A 13098-nucleotide genomic window follows, 5' to 3' on the forward strand; every position below is an offset into this window, starting at 1 on the left:
GTGCTTGTCTACTACCACAATGTCAGGTTGATTGCCTGTCCTTCTGGAACTGGAAGTTCCACAGGAGCTTAGTCCTGTTATTCTCCATGATGGAATCTCCCATCTGGACTTGGGAGGGTCTAGACCATACACTGTGCAGATGTCCCTGTACACAATGCCAGCTACTTGGTTGTGTCATTCAGTGTATGCTATTCCTGCCTGCATCTTACACCCTGCTACTATGTGTTGGACAGTCTCTGAGGCCTCTCTGCACAGTCTGCACCTTGGGTCTTGTCTAGTGTGGTAGATCCCTGCTTCTATGGATCTGGTGTTTAGTGCCTGTTCTTGTTCTGCTCTGATCAGTGCCTCAGTGCTGTCTTTTAGTCCATCCCTTACCAGCCACTGGTAGGATTTCCCAGTGTCAGCCACTTCAGCTATCTATCAATGGCACACCCCATACAAAGTCTTGTCTTGCCATGCTACTTCCTCTGCTTGAACTTCCTCCCATGCCTGCTGTTACCTCAGCATTCTCTCAGCAGCTCATCTTTGGGTGCCATCTTACTGATGTACTCCTGAAAGCTCTGGGTTTCACCCAGGACAGTGGCTTTGACACTCACCAAACCCTGTCCACCCTCTTTCTGGCTTGTGTACAGTCTCTGGGTGTTGGATTTGGGGTGGAAACCTCCATACATTGTGAGGAGCTTCTGGGTCTTCACATCGGCAGCCTTGATGTACTCATTAGGTCAGTTCATTATACCCAGTGAGATTTCAGAGGAAACTTGGAGTTTTTCTTGTGGATCAGATGGGCAGCTCAACCAAGGCCTTAGTTGCCACCTGGAAAGGTCAGGTGGCTGAGGCCTTGCACCATTTTGCTCCTATGCAGCCTCTCCCTGTACATTGATCCTGGGGTGCACCTTGGTTTACTGAGGAGCTCTGGAAGATGAAGCACGAGAAGAAGTGCCTGGAGTGCCATTGGAGGACAAGTTGAAGCCAGTTGGACCAAACACAGGTAAAAGCCCATATTTGGGACTACCTTGTGATAAGAGTGGTCAAGCATCAATATTTCTCCACCCTTATTGCATCCACTGATAGCCATCCAGTGGTGCTTTTTAGGGTGCCCTAGTTCCTCCTGGGGAGGGACAGGCCACTGGATCATCTGAAGGTCTACTGTAAAGAATATTTGGGCTATTTGGCAGATGAAATTGCTCATATCTGCTTTGAGCTGGACTTTGACTGGAGAGGTCCAGCTAAGGTGACTGGGTCTTAGTCTTGTGGTATGATTTGGGGTGAATTTGAGTCGACGATGACTGAGGAAGTGGACAATATTCTCTGGTGTTAGATTGGCCAACTTTTTATTGTACCCAGGTCCCTCAGCCTTGAAGGAGGCAGTGGTGTGCCCTTTCCTCAAGAGGTCAGCCTCGGACCCAGTGATTTTGGGAAACTACCAACCTGTCTCTAAACTTCCCTTTTGTGGGAAGGTTGTTGAGAAGATGGTTGATCTGCAGTTGCAGAGAAGCCTGGAGGAAACCAGACATCTAGACTTGTTTCAGTCAGGTTTCAGACCAGGATTCTGTACTAAGACGCACTTGTAGATGACCTGTGGAAGAGCCAGGATGGAGGTGGTCCATCTGTCCTAGTGCTCTTTGATTACTCAGTGCTCTTTGATTACTTAGTGGATCTGGGAATGCCGGGCGCTATACAAAGTCAACAGGACATTAAGGACCTCCTTCAAAAACTCAATAGACCGTGGAAGACAATACTGGAAGTCAAGACAGTTCACACAAGTGGCCATCAAGTGCGGCATATACCAAAGAGATGCACTGTTCCCACTGCTGTTCTGATAGGCTTGAACCCCATCAGCCAGATAATCACAAGGACTGGATACGGATACAAGTTCAAGAGTGGAACTACCATCAGCCACCTTCTCTACATGGATGACATCAAGCTGTATGCTAAGAGCAAATGAGACATTGACTCGCTGATCCACCGGACACAGATCTACAGTAAGGACACTGGGATGACATTTGGACTGGAGAAATGTGGCCAGATGGTAATAAAGAGAGGAAAGGTAGTTAAGATAGATGGGGTGGAACTACCAGTGGGTCACATAGCGGACATACAGACCAGCTACAAGTACCTTGATATCCCACAGTCACTTGGGAACCACAATGAGGAGGAAAGGAAGACAGCAACATCCAAGTATCACCAAAAGATAAAACAGATCATGAAGAACCAGCTCAATGGGAAGAACAAGATCTACACCATCAACACATACACCCTGCCAGTCATCAGATACCCTGCTGGTATAGTGCCTGGGGTGGGCCACTTGAATAGGCCATTTCTGGGATGACTCCAGTGAGCTGAAAAGCAATCAGTGAGTGCTCTGTCCATGGCAATGGACTGATTTTAATGTTCCCTGCTACTAGATCATATCTTAACTGTCCCAAACCAAGAGGGGGGGAACAGTTCTAATATGTGGCTACCTGCATGCATTGGACCATTGAGAACTTGGGACAGGTCCATGGTTGCCATGGAGGCCATGAACATCTGAGCTGGACTTGATGCCACTAGGCAGCAAATTAAAATTCCCAAGCACTTACGATCATGGGGATCCTATTGCCATCTCAGCAATGGAATCCAGCAGCTCAGGCAGGGAGGGTGCTGGGCATCAGGGAGGATGTTATACCAGCAGCAATCCCATCTGTTCCCTTAAGCCCAGCTTCAACCAGAGCATCCAAATCTGGTTATCTGCTGAGTAGAGCTTCTGAAAGCCTATAACAACTCAGATATGACAAGAGCCACTTGCCTGGGCTCTCAGATGGTGCAGGACCTGGGTGGGCACAACTCTGAGAGGGATATACAGCCTCTGAGCTCAATCAGGTCTCAGTTGAATGCCCCAGGGTGACACTCTCATCCATGATAAGATCATGAATCAGGGCAACTTTGTTCCATACTAACTTGGCATAGTAGTAGCCAGAACCCAGAGCCACTGAGAATCCAAGCACCAGGTGCTGAGGGTGAGGGTACCTGCACAGTATTTTGATAATGTCAGACTCTTTACTTTCAAACTTGTCAGACTCTTTACTTTCAAACTTGCCAGCTTCAGCCCTCACTTTTTCCCCTCTTCCAAGGAACCTGAAAGTGCTAGGAGCGTGCTCAACCTTTGGTCATGGAAAACCTGAAGGGCTAGTATTCTTCCTCACTTATTGTGTGAGCTAGGAATATAGGAAATAGGAAGGTTAAAATGGAAGAATAGTATCCACCTCATTAGTCATTATGCAAGAAAAGTCTGTGTTTTTAATTCTTGTGCCAATTTGGAGTTTGATAGACTGCTTGGTTCTTCATAGAAAAAATATATATTGAAAAGCTCTTTTGATGGCTAAAAGCTGCTGATTAAAGACATCATGACTCAATTTGACCAGTAAAAATCCTGAAGTTTGGGAACAAAATGCACAGGAGAGCAAGGTGTCTCCAGACTCTTCAATGGATTGCAGAAGCATAACCTCCGGGTTGAAATTAGAGTTCTCAGTCTGAATAACAAAGGAGTAGGTGGGATCCGAATGGCAGAAGATGGACAGAGAAGCAAAGGTATATTTGAGATAGTTTCCACATAAAGAGAACTCCTTGTTTGCTGAAATGGGTGCCTGGATAGTATAACAAAATTAGGAACAAACACTTACAGTACTAAAAATTAGCAAAGTCCAGAAATCAAGATATGTCCCTCAGAATTGGGGGGAAGGGGAATAATATACAGCATTACCTTATTCAGACCACCCATAATGGGTTTTAGAGGCTTTTAAGTATTCATGATCCAATTAGCTGAAAACACACATCTTTATTATGGTCACTGACCAGAATACAACAAGTTAATAGCTGTGATGGAATGGACTTATGAAGGTCAGGCTCAGGGAGATAAGCGTGTTCTTAGCCCCCAACAGGAGCGTGGGAAGTTCAAGAAGATGAGGCTGGCACTTCCCTAAGGAATTCACGGTGTTGTGGATGGCTGGCTTGGGAACTAGGGTACAGTTTGGTGAGATTTCTGTCTTGAGGTTGAAGCTAATAACACAACAGAACTGTATTTGCATTGCCTCTTGGAGTTCTTTGGGCTGAACCTGACAATAGCAGATGTAAAAATGTATGGCTTCTGTAGGTGTTCTAAGAATTTGGAATGAGGAATTGAGGGTATAATCTACTAACAGTTCAGAAGCCTGTAATCATGAGCTATCCTTTTGGACAAAAAATGTGGGAGCAGATAGTCCTTTCCAGGTTGTCATCAATAAACTCCTTTAGGCAGACAAATTCTGCCTCAGGTATGGAATAAAGGCATTTTGTGAGAATATGAGCATCAGGACCATGGTTATAGTATAATCACAGAATCATGTGCTTCCTCCCCTCTCAAATGCATGAGCGTAATCAGCATATTTGCTCCATAAGATGTCAGTAGTTGCTGCAATGCTATGATGTGGGAGCGAGAGAGGGAAATGTCAAGTCTTGCAGGCAGTAAGTCTTGCATGGTGGGAAGTTTTATGCACACTGAGTAGATTATGAGTTTGAAGCCAGTCCATTCCCCATACTAGTTGCAGTGACTCTTGATGCTTGCAGATGGTAAGTAGGAGTAAATCTATGTTCTGAAATAAGCTCAAAGCTTAAGTGCCTGCCATTGAAATTAAATGCCTCGCAGAGGATTTGACAGGCTGAGCGGGCAAGTCATATTTGTGTGTGATGAAGTTGCCAGTATCACCAGAGTCTACTGAGGCTGGCAGTTGAACTGCAGGGCTTGTCTGGGATGAAGTATAACAGAAATGAATACATGTTGATATGTAGTGTTGCATGTCTGGCTCCACTTGATGCCAGCTCTACAAGGTAGACAGACCAGGAAACTGACCCAGTAGGATGGTTAGAACTACAGTATATTTTATTGTGATAGGATGTAATAACAGAACTCTGTAAGTCTGCCCATGTTTTCTCTTCCTTCCCTCTTATACCCCAGCGAGTTGGAGAGAGTCAGCCTGAATTTCTAATAGTTTCCTGCCCCCCTCGCTTAGCACATGCTTTTCCTGCACCTGTTGTTGTCCTAATGGCTTCTGGATACCTTCTTCATTGTCATTTCCATGGCTCCTTACAATTAATTTATTGGATTTCATTTTCATGTGCCCTTTGAGATTGCAACTGACTTATCTCCTGAAATACTTGGAGCATTCAGGGCTGTTGTTGGTCGTTAAGTCATGTCCAACTTTTCGTGACCCCATGAACCATATCGCACCAGGCCTTCTTATCCTTCACTGCCTCCCTGAGTTTGCTCAGTTTCATGCTCATTGCTTCAGTGATGCTATGTAACCATCTCATCCTCTGCCGTCCCCTTCTCCTTTTGCCTTCAATCTTTCCCAGCATCAGGGTCTTTTCCAAAGAGTCTTCTCTTCACATTAGGTGACCAAAGTATCTGAGCTTGAGCTTCATTATCAATCCTTCCAATGAGCAATCAGGGTTGATTTCCTTTAAGACTGACTGGTTTGACCTCCTAGCAGTCCAGGGGACTCTTAAGAGTCTTCTCCAGCACCACAGTTCAAAGGCATCAATTCTTCAGTGTTCAGCCTTCTTTATGGTCCAGCTCTCACAGCCATACATTACTACTGGAAAAACCATAGCTTTGATTATGCGGATCTTTGTTGACAAGGTGATGTCTCTGCTTTTTAATATGCTGTCTAGGTTTGCCATAGCTTTCCTCCCAAGAAGCAAGCGTCTTTTAATTTCATGGCTGCAGTCTCCATCTCCGGTGATCTTGGAGCCCAAATAAATGAAGTCTGTTACTGCTTTGTTACATTACATGCATGTAACATGTTACATGCAGGGCATCTGGTTGCAAAATACCCCTCTTTTCCACAAGTACAGCCATTTTTGCTTCTTCTGAAAGAGGGCAAGGTCTTTTCAGGATAGATTTGTGCAAAATGGTTGGATTTTCCACTGTAGCCTTTCTGCTACCTGCTTTTTAGCCCTGAATGTTGATGCTACCTGCATAAAGCCTTGATAATGATCTTGTCTAGCTCAACCTCTTTTCTTCCAGCATTACTGGGTTCAGCTACCTTCTTCCCTTCCTTCCTGAAGAGATGCTTACACATATAGTGACTCTCAAATAGTAGTAAATACCAAGGAAGTATCTCTGCAACTAAAGAGTTCACCTGAGATAAATATTTGGCTCTTATTCAACCAATACTATTTTTTGATTGGAACAATAATTGTACAGAAATGCCCTAGTTCAAGATCACTTGGAATATAAGAAATACTCCTTGAGAAACATATTGTTAGAAATAGAGTGCTTTAGGTAAGAATCTATCATGATATGCTGCAATATTCATGTTTCCAAAGCTGACCCTTATAGTTTGCCAAGTTGTACCATAATCCAATTCATTTTTTCCTACTTAAGCTCTCTTTGAGATGCCAAGCAAGGAAGTACTAAATGTGCCATCTGCTATTGCAATTTGTATTCTACTTCTTGGTGTAGCGTCAAGACATTCTGCATGTTCCCTTTCCTGCTGTTTCAAATGAAGCAAAGCAAAAGCACTGAATTAGCGAGGTGAAATAGCAGAATAAAAGGAGTGGAATTTGCAAGAATATCTAGGGGAAAAAGAAAGGGTTCAGAGTACAGCAGTTTATACAATATAAGGAGATTCTGTAGATTCACAATTATTTTATGAAGTCTAAGCGTATACGGTATAAGTAGATTCTCCGTTGTTTTATATGGACTACTTTCCATAGTAGTAGTATTCATACATTCTGATTTCTCTCTGCATAATTTATTATTAAAGATAGCAGCTATCATATATTTTCCAATAATACTACAGCAAACTTCTCCCAAGTTTCTCATTTACCAATTGTGTTTTTTATCACATGAAAAACAATTTTCTGGTGCAATATTAGTCATGCAGGAACAATTTGCTACATTTTTAACAAGTATATTTAAGCGTTTATCATTAGCTACTAAACTCACATTCCTTAACCGCTCTTATTTGCTAGATGCAAATTAAATGCATCTTTCACCAAACTTTGCGGAGGATAGGGTTAGATTTTAGTATCAGACTGTCGAACGGCATGAAAAGAAATACAGGTTATAATAATACAATGTACTAATTCAAAGAATAAAGGGAGCGAGGGAAAAGGTGACTTTTTCTGCTGAGCGTGTACAGTGTGTCTTTTTCTTTGTAGATGTAGGATGGATTTCAAGCAGGGGCCTTAGATAGTCTGTTGTTTTGTTTGCATGAATAGCTTTTCAAGAATTGGAAATGCCAGCATTTTACAGCCATCTTGTATCATTTATATTATTGCATATGCACCACATATGTGATTATTACTATGAGATTATTTCAGTTCTACAAAGAAACAAAATAATGGAGCAATCTCCCTTAGATTTTATATTCTTAATATAACTATTTTTAAAGCAACATCCTCCTGGAAAATACTTTTTCCCTGTAGATTTGATCTTGAATTTGGTTTAAAGCCTCTAAACATCTTCATGTGTATACATATTACTTGCAGGTGGAAGCAAAACTGATTGACAAATTGGATAGTTTGATGTCAGAAGGAAAAGGTGATGAAACTTACAGAGAGCTCTTCAACAGTATGTGAGTAATAAATGTGTTTTAAAAATTCTTTGACTCAGTCTCTTTTATCAAAGAATATTTGTCTAAATGAGTAAAGAAGTATAGTCCATGTGTACATAATTCTTAAGCTGAAGGGGAGAAAGGAATTTCTGTTTATTTTGAGCAGTAATTCTTGTATTCCTTTAATTGTTAAAACTAGATTGTACAGGACTTATTAAGATCTCAATTAATGACTAGTATTTTAAAGTGAAATACATTTATTTTCAAGAAGGCACTTTTCAGAATATTTCTCAGTAGAATCAAGTTACAAACCCTATAAGCTTTTATGAATTTTTTTACTTGCATTAAAAAAATGAAAAGAAAGCAAGCCTGCCACAGCAAAACAAATGCTATACATAATTAATTTACCCATTGAGATCAAATTAAATTCATTTATTTCTGTTGAACATGCATATGTATGTTATATGTTAATATGTATATTCAATCTGTCTATAAACTAAACAGTGAGGTAAAAATTCAAATCAACATTGATTTCAGTGGAGGAGTTAGGCATGTTCTTTTATCTGTTCTGTTGAAATGATTTAGACTAACAGGACTCATCTTTGACAGGAAAATAATAGGTGTAGAATTTACAGAAATATTAATAAATATATTAATAATAAATCATTTTAATTTTTCAGTTGAAAGAGTGTCATATTTGCTAGGATTACCACCTCTGGGCTGCAGTAATCCCCACAACCATTGTCATGTAGCAGTCATCTGGATTTTCTCAACCTGGATAGTGTAGCTCTAATATTTGGAACAAAAAGCAAACATATAATAATGCGTTATTAAAATTTTAAGACAGATAGCAAATAGAATTAGAGGAAAACTTGAAAAGCCTCAGCAAGCAAAACAAATTTAACATGTTTATTGGTGTGTATATGATATACTATGTTTAATCAAACAAAAACAAGGAGCACATATAGTATGGAGTTCTTGGTGGTCTCTGAACTTTGTTGTTTGCCATCAGGCATTTCATTACCCACCTAGGTAACATTATCAATGTGAGTGATGATGTTATCTAGTTGGATAATGAAACTGATGGTGTTACCTAGCTGGATAATGAAATGCCTGCAAGGAAACAAAAGAGCACCAAGAACTCCACAGTTCATCTCTGTGATATTCTCTTCTATGCGAACATATAATAACTGCTGTTATAAATAGCCAGTTTGGAATTTATTTAAGTAAACATCTGTAATATTGTGTTGTCAATTAAGGTAATGCTGGAATTTTGTGCTTTGAAATTATCTTCTCATAAAGTGCTGGATAACTGTCAACGTTTTATATTTTTTAGTTGAACTTGCCCAGATCTCTTAATCATGCAATTCAGAGCAATTCAATTTAAGGACATTCATGCACATTAAAATTATCAGTTGATTTCAGAAACATATATAGGTGGTTTAAAAAAGAGAAAGGATTGAAGATTAATGGTGCTTAAATTACATTTCAGTCTTATAAAATTGCAGCTATTGGTTATTTGGCAGGTTTTATTTAGGGAGCCTGAGAAGTCACCAGATACCCTTGATGAAGTACCCCCCCCCCAAAAAATGCCCTTCAATTGGTACTAAATACAGACATTGATAAGTAATATTTTCCAAATAAAAATGCTAAATATATATTGGTGTTTTGTAAGAGAAGTTCAGATGAAGCCCTTTTCTGTTTGACCAGCAGCATGGGAAGGCTCAGAAAATGATATGCTCACACAAAGGCCTCACCAAGTACCCCAGAGTTGAACCCCAAATTCTAGACCATCTATGTACATTAGAGCTGCCACTTTGGGGCAGGCATGGTTTAAGAAGGAAAAGACAAAAAGCAGCATCAGAAACTTGCATCCAAGCAAATAGAGGTAGACTTGTTTTATTGTTTTAATAAAAATACATTAGTCAATATTTTATCCATATTGCATTACTGTAGCTGTAACATAGATTTAAGATAACTAGTTTTTATATAAATATTTGGATTTTCAATTGTATGATGTGATAACGGACCTATTTTTATTGAAACAGTTCCCTATGAGGGAAAGAGGCACATATTATATTTGAAAAGATAGCATTTTTGTTAACATCTTTTTCCAGCTATAAAAGGTTTCTCAGTGTCTTTCTGAGACTTAACATGGCCATAGTGGCTCCCACTAGGCACTGTTTCCTGCATAAGCTGTTTCTCTGAGTATGATGAGAGTGTTCTATGTGGAGACATTTAGGAACATTTCATCTGGCATGGCTCTTCTGGAAAACATCCCTCTTGAAGAATTACTTGTATTAGTCTATAAGATCAGGGATTCTAATGCTCTGTAACTGGACAACAGAGCTGTACAAAATCTTTGTGAAAGTCTAACAAGTGATACTCATACAAGCATGGAACATCCAGACTAAAATTAAAAGTTTAGTGTTCAAGTTAGAGCAATTAATATACCAATAAATCTCAATCTGTCTTCCGCCTATCTCAGGGCTAGGTGCAGCAAGGCAATTCTTACATTTCAATGTCCAATTAAAAAAAAAAAATGTTGATAGTTCCTCCTTGTAATCAGATGTACATAAATTAACTGTCAATATCTCATTCTAAGGAAAAAAAAGGCAATATAAAAGAATTTGTTTGATTTTTCCTTTTTGATAACCAGGAATGTAAGCAGTTACCATGCCCCTCATAAAGAACACACACACACACACGTATAATCAATCAAGATCAGCAACAGTGAAGGCTTAGCTTTATACTTCAAATACAAGTTTCTGAATTCAAAGTACATGAGTCCTGACGTTGTGAAGAATGCAGTGGATGTCAATTTCTTGCTAAAATACAAAGGAATTAAATGTTCATCCTTTTTACTATTCATACATATTTAAAAGCAGAAAAATCAAAATTCATGCACTCAAGCATCCTTTGGTTTCCGTACCAAAATGAGAATCAACACCTAATTGTTCAAACTGTAATTTTTTGTATGACATGCTATATGTGTGCTCAGTGAGTGCTAGGAGGATTAGTGCTAAAGGCAGGGAATGATATTTAGAAAGCAAACAATCTTCAGGAAGAGGTTTAAAGGAATATAGAATAAACCATATTATAATGAAACATGCCATAGAGGTTTTCCCTCATGATATGCTTGGCAGAATGCTAACAAAGCTGGAATATGCCATTCCCTGATTTCTGTCTAGATATTGCCTGAGGAAGCTGAGGCTTGTGTGTGGGAAGCTCTTTTGTTATGAATATTTGCTTTAAGCATTATCATTGAAAGGTTGGTGGATGAATGCCAAGGGTTTGAATGAATTCTTGAAAATTCACTCACTCACTCACCCACCATGTGTACGCACACATAGTTTGTCCTCCCTCCCTCCCTTCCTTCTACCTGATGTAAGGCTATAATTAAATTAGCTAATCTGTATCTGGTTTGGAACATTGCAACATAAGCTCTTATTTCACAATACTGTCTTGAGCAGTTTTTAATATTTGGTAGTAGAGAAATCTTCAGACCTGAGAAACTTTCTCTTTATGGCAGTTTCCTAATTCCTGATCATTTTCACAAAAATGTATTGTCTTATGTCCAAGTTTCATGAACCATATGTATTTCCTGAAGTTATCCAGACAGACTTCATAATGTCTAGAAGGGGAAACATACTCTAAATTTCCAGGGTTGTATTCCCAGGATTTGTACTTACATTATGTTTCCTAATCTATAGGCCTTTCTCCTTCAACTATTTTAGACTAGACCAGGTGTAAACAAACAGTGAGCAATAGTTTTCTCATGGATATCTCTCTTGGCTTTCCTTTCTCTGGTTTAAAAAAAAAAAATCTTTAAAGAAAAGCAGTCATAATGCAAAACAAAATATAAGATCAAGGATGATCTCAGGCATTTTTAGAAAATAAAGATAATGGGTGATTACAGTTCCAACTGCCAAGAAAAAGAAGAAAAAGATAATCAGGGCTGGTAAAGAGGATCAGGGCCAGAGGGTGGGGTAGATAGTCTGAAGGAATGGAACAAACTTACAGCTTTCTTTCATGTTTGTCTATGCAATCCCATTATTATGATCTTAATATTCTGAATGTGCTCACTGGCCTGAAAAATTACTCAGCGGCTCAAACCTCAAATAAATAAGGACCTGGAAAATATCTGTGATATAAAATATTAAGCAACTCCCAATAGTCCTACTCCTGGAACTCAATCGACTGTGCAGTCTTTAATTCCTCTCTTCCATGAAACAGACCTACTGGTTTAGCTGCAGGAAGGGAAACAGTAAGTCTACTGCTCAGCACCTAAATGTTTTCACTCTTTTATTTAGCATATAACTGTGAAACGCATTCACAGAAGCAGACTTTTGGTAATGACTAGATTAAAATTGTACTAGGCTGCTGGATGCTGACAAACCCAAGATGGCTTTGGATTACCTGAAGTCTGTTTAGTAGCTTCTGAATATCTGGTATCTATGCAAAGTGATTACTAACCTTCGATAAGCTTGTCATATACATCCCTTGCCTCCTGGATTTAGTTTTAGCAGTGCTAAAGAACTACAGTGTACTAGGATATGGTGATGGAAGTTATGTTGTACCATAATAATTGTTATGTACAGCTGGCTTCTCATGCACTGGTGAACTTAATATGCATCCACTTGCAATCATATGTTTCTACGGGTAGCACTTGGCTACTCATACGTTATTGGCTCCATATGTCTCCTGTTATCTATTACTAGTTTGGTCTGAAAAAGAAGAACACTTTATTTCTGTTAGAGTGCCATGCCGTGCTAATTTGCTCTAGACTCTTATCCATTGCTAACTATGCTTTCTCATTTTCCTTTTTTTCTTACTATGCTCTGCAACTTTGAGTCTGGAATTTTTGCCTGCTTTTGAAAGGATCTACTGGATAAATATAAGCCTTATAATAGTTGGACTGAAAGTTGGATGCTTTGTCTATTTGTGTTTCTGTATATTTTAAGATGAGCATGACAATGGACCTTTCTCCCTGATCCAGTATACTAGGATTTCTCTTGTACAAAACACATACCTATTACTACAATATTTTAAAGCTTCTCCATGCAACTTCTTCAAAAAGTGTAGCTGGGTTCAGCCAATGACCCTCTTTCTTGCTTTTTGCAAGAAAGAGGGTCACTTTTTGTCTGATAACTTAAAAAATGCAGGGTTCTGCCTTGTAATATGGAAAACAGTAATCAAGAAGAAGGCATATGCAGAATGTACTTCTCTCATGCTGTATAGCAGCTAGACAGGCATACATATGGATTTGGGGAAGAACTTTCAGGGGAAAGGGTATTCTGTTATCTCTTATTTTGGAAATTGAATAAATGTGTGTCTGTTGGTTATGGTTCTACTGACTTCTGTATTTATTCTGTGCTCTGGAAAGTAAACTAGGGAAATTGGGATAACATGTACTACCAAGAACCTGTCAATTATTTAATGGTTAAATAAATGAAATTGATATGCATAAATAACACCAAGGAAGTATATTTTTTAAAAATCCCAGGAAAAGGCTTTTCCTGTG

At 39.3% G+C, this 13098-nt stretch overlaps 1 protein-coding gene across 3 annotated transcripts in view; it reads left to right on the forward strand.

Moving 5' to 3' along the window:
• The window catches only part of DOCK4 (dedicator of cytokinesis 4), a 220746-nt gene that overhangs the window by 167593 nt on the left and 40055 nt on the right, over window positions 1–13098 (forward strand). For all 3 annotated transcript variants that reach the window (XM_088141722.1, XM_088141721.1, XM_007426684.4), the window contains exon 32: window positions 7510–7595. In XM_088141722.1, coding sequence (XP_087997848.1) covers window positions 7510–7595 — 86 coding nt within the window. The remainder of the gene's footprint in view (window positions 1–7509; window positions 7596–13098) is intronic.

Source organism: Python bivittatus, unplaced genomic scaffold (genome assembly GCF_059951505.1).
Source record: "Python bivittatus isolate LINGU-HERP-01145 unplaced genomic scaffold, Pbiv_v1 ctg000330_np1212, whole genome shotgun sequence".
In the NCBI taxonomy this organism is placed as follows: Eukaryota; Metazoa; Chordata; class Lepidosauria; order Squamata; family Pythonidae; genus Python; species Python bivittatus.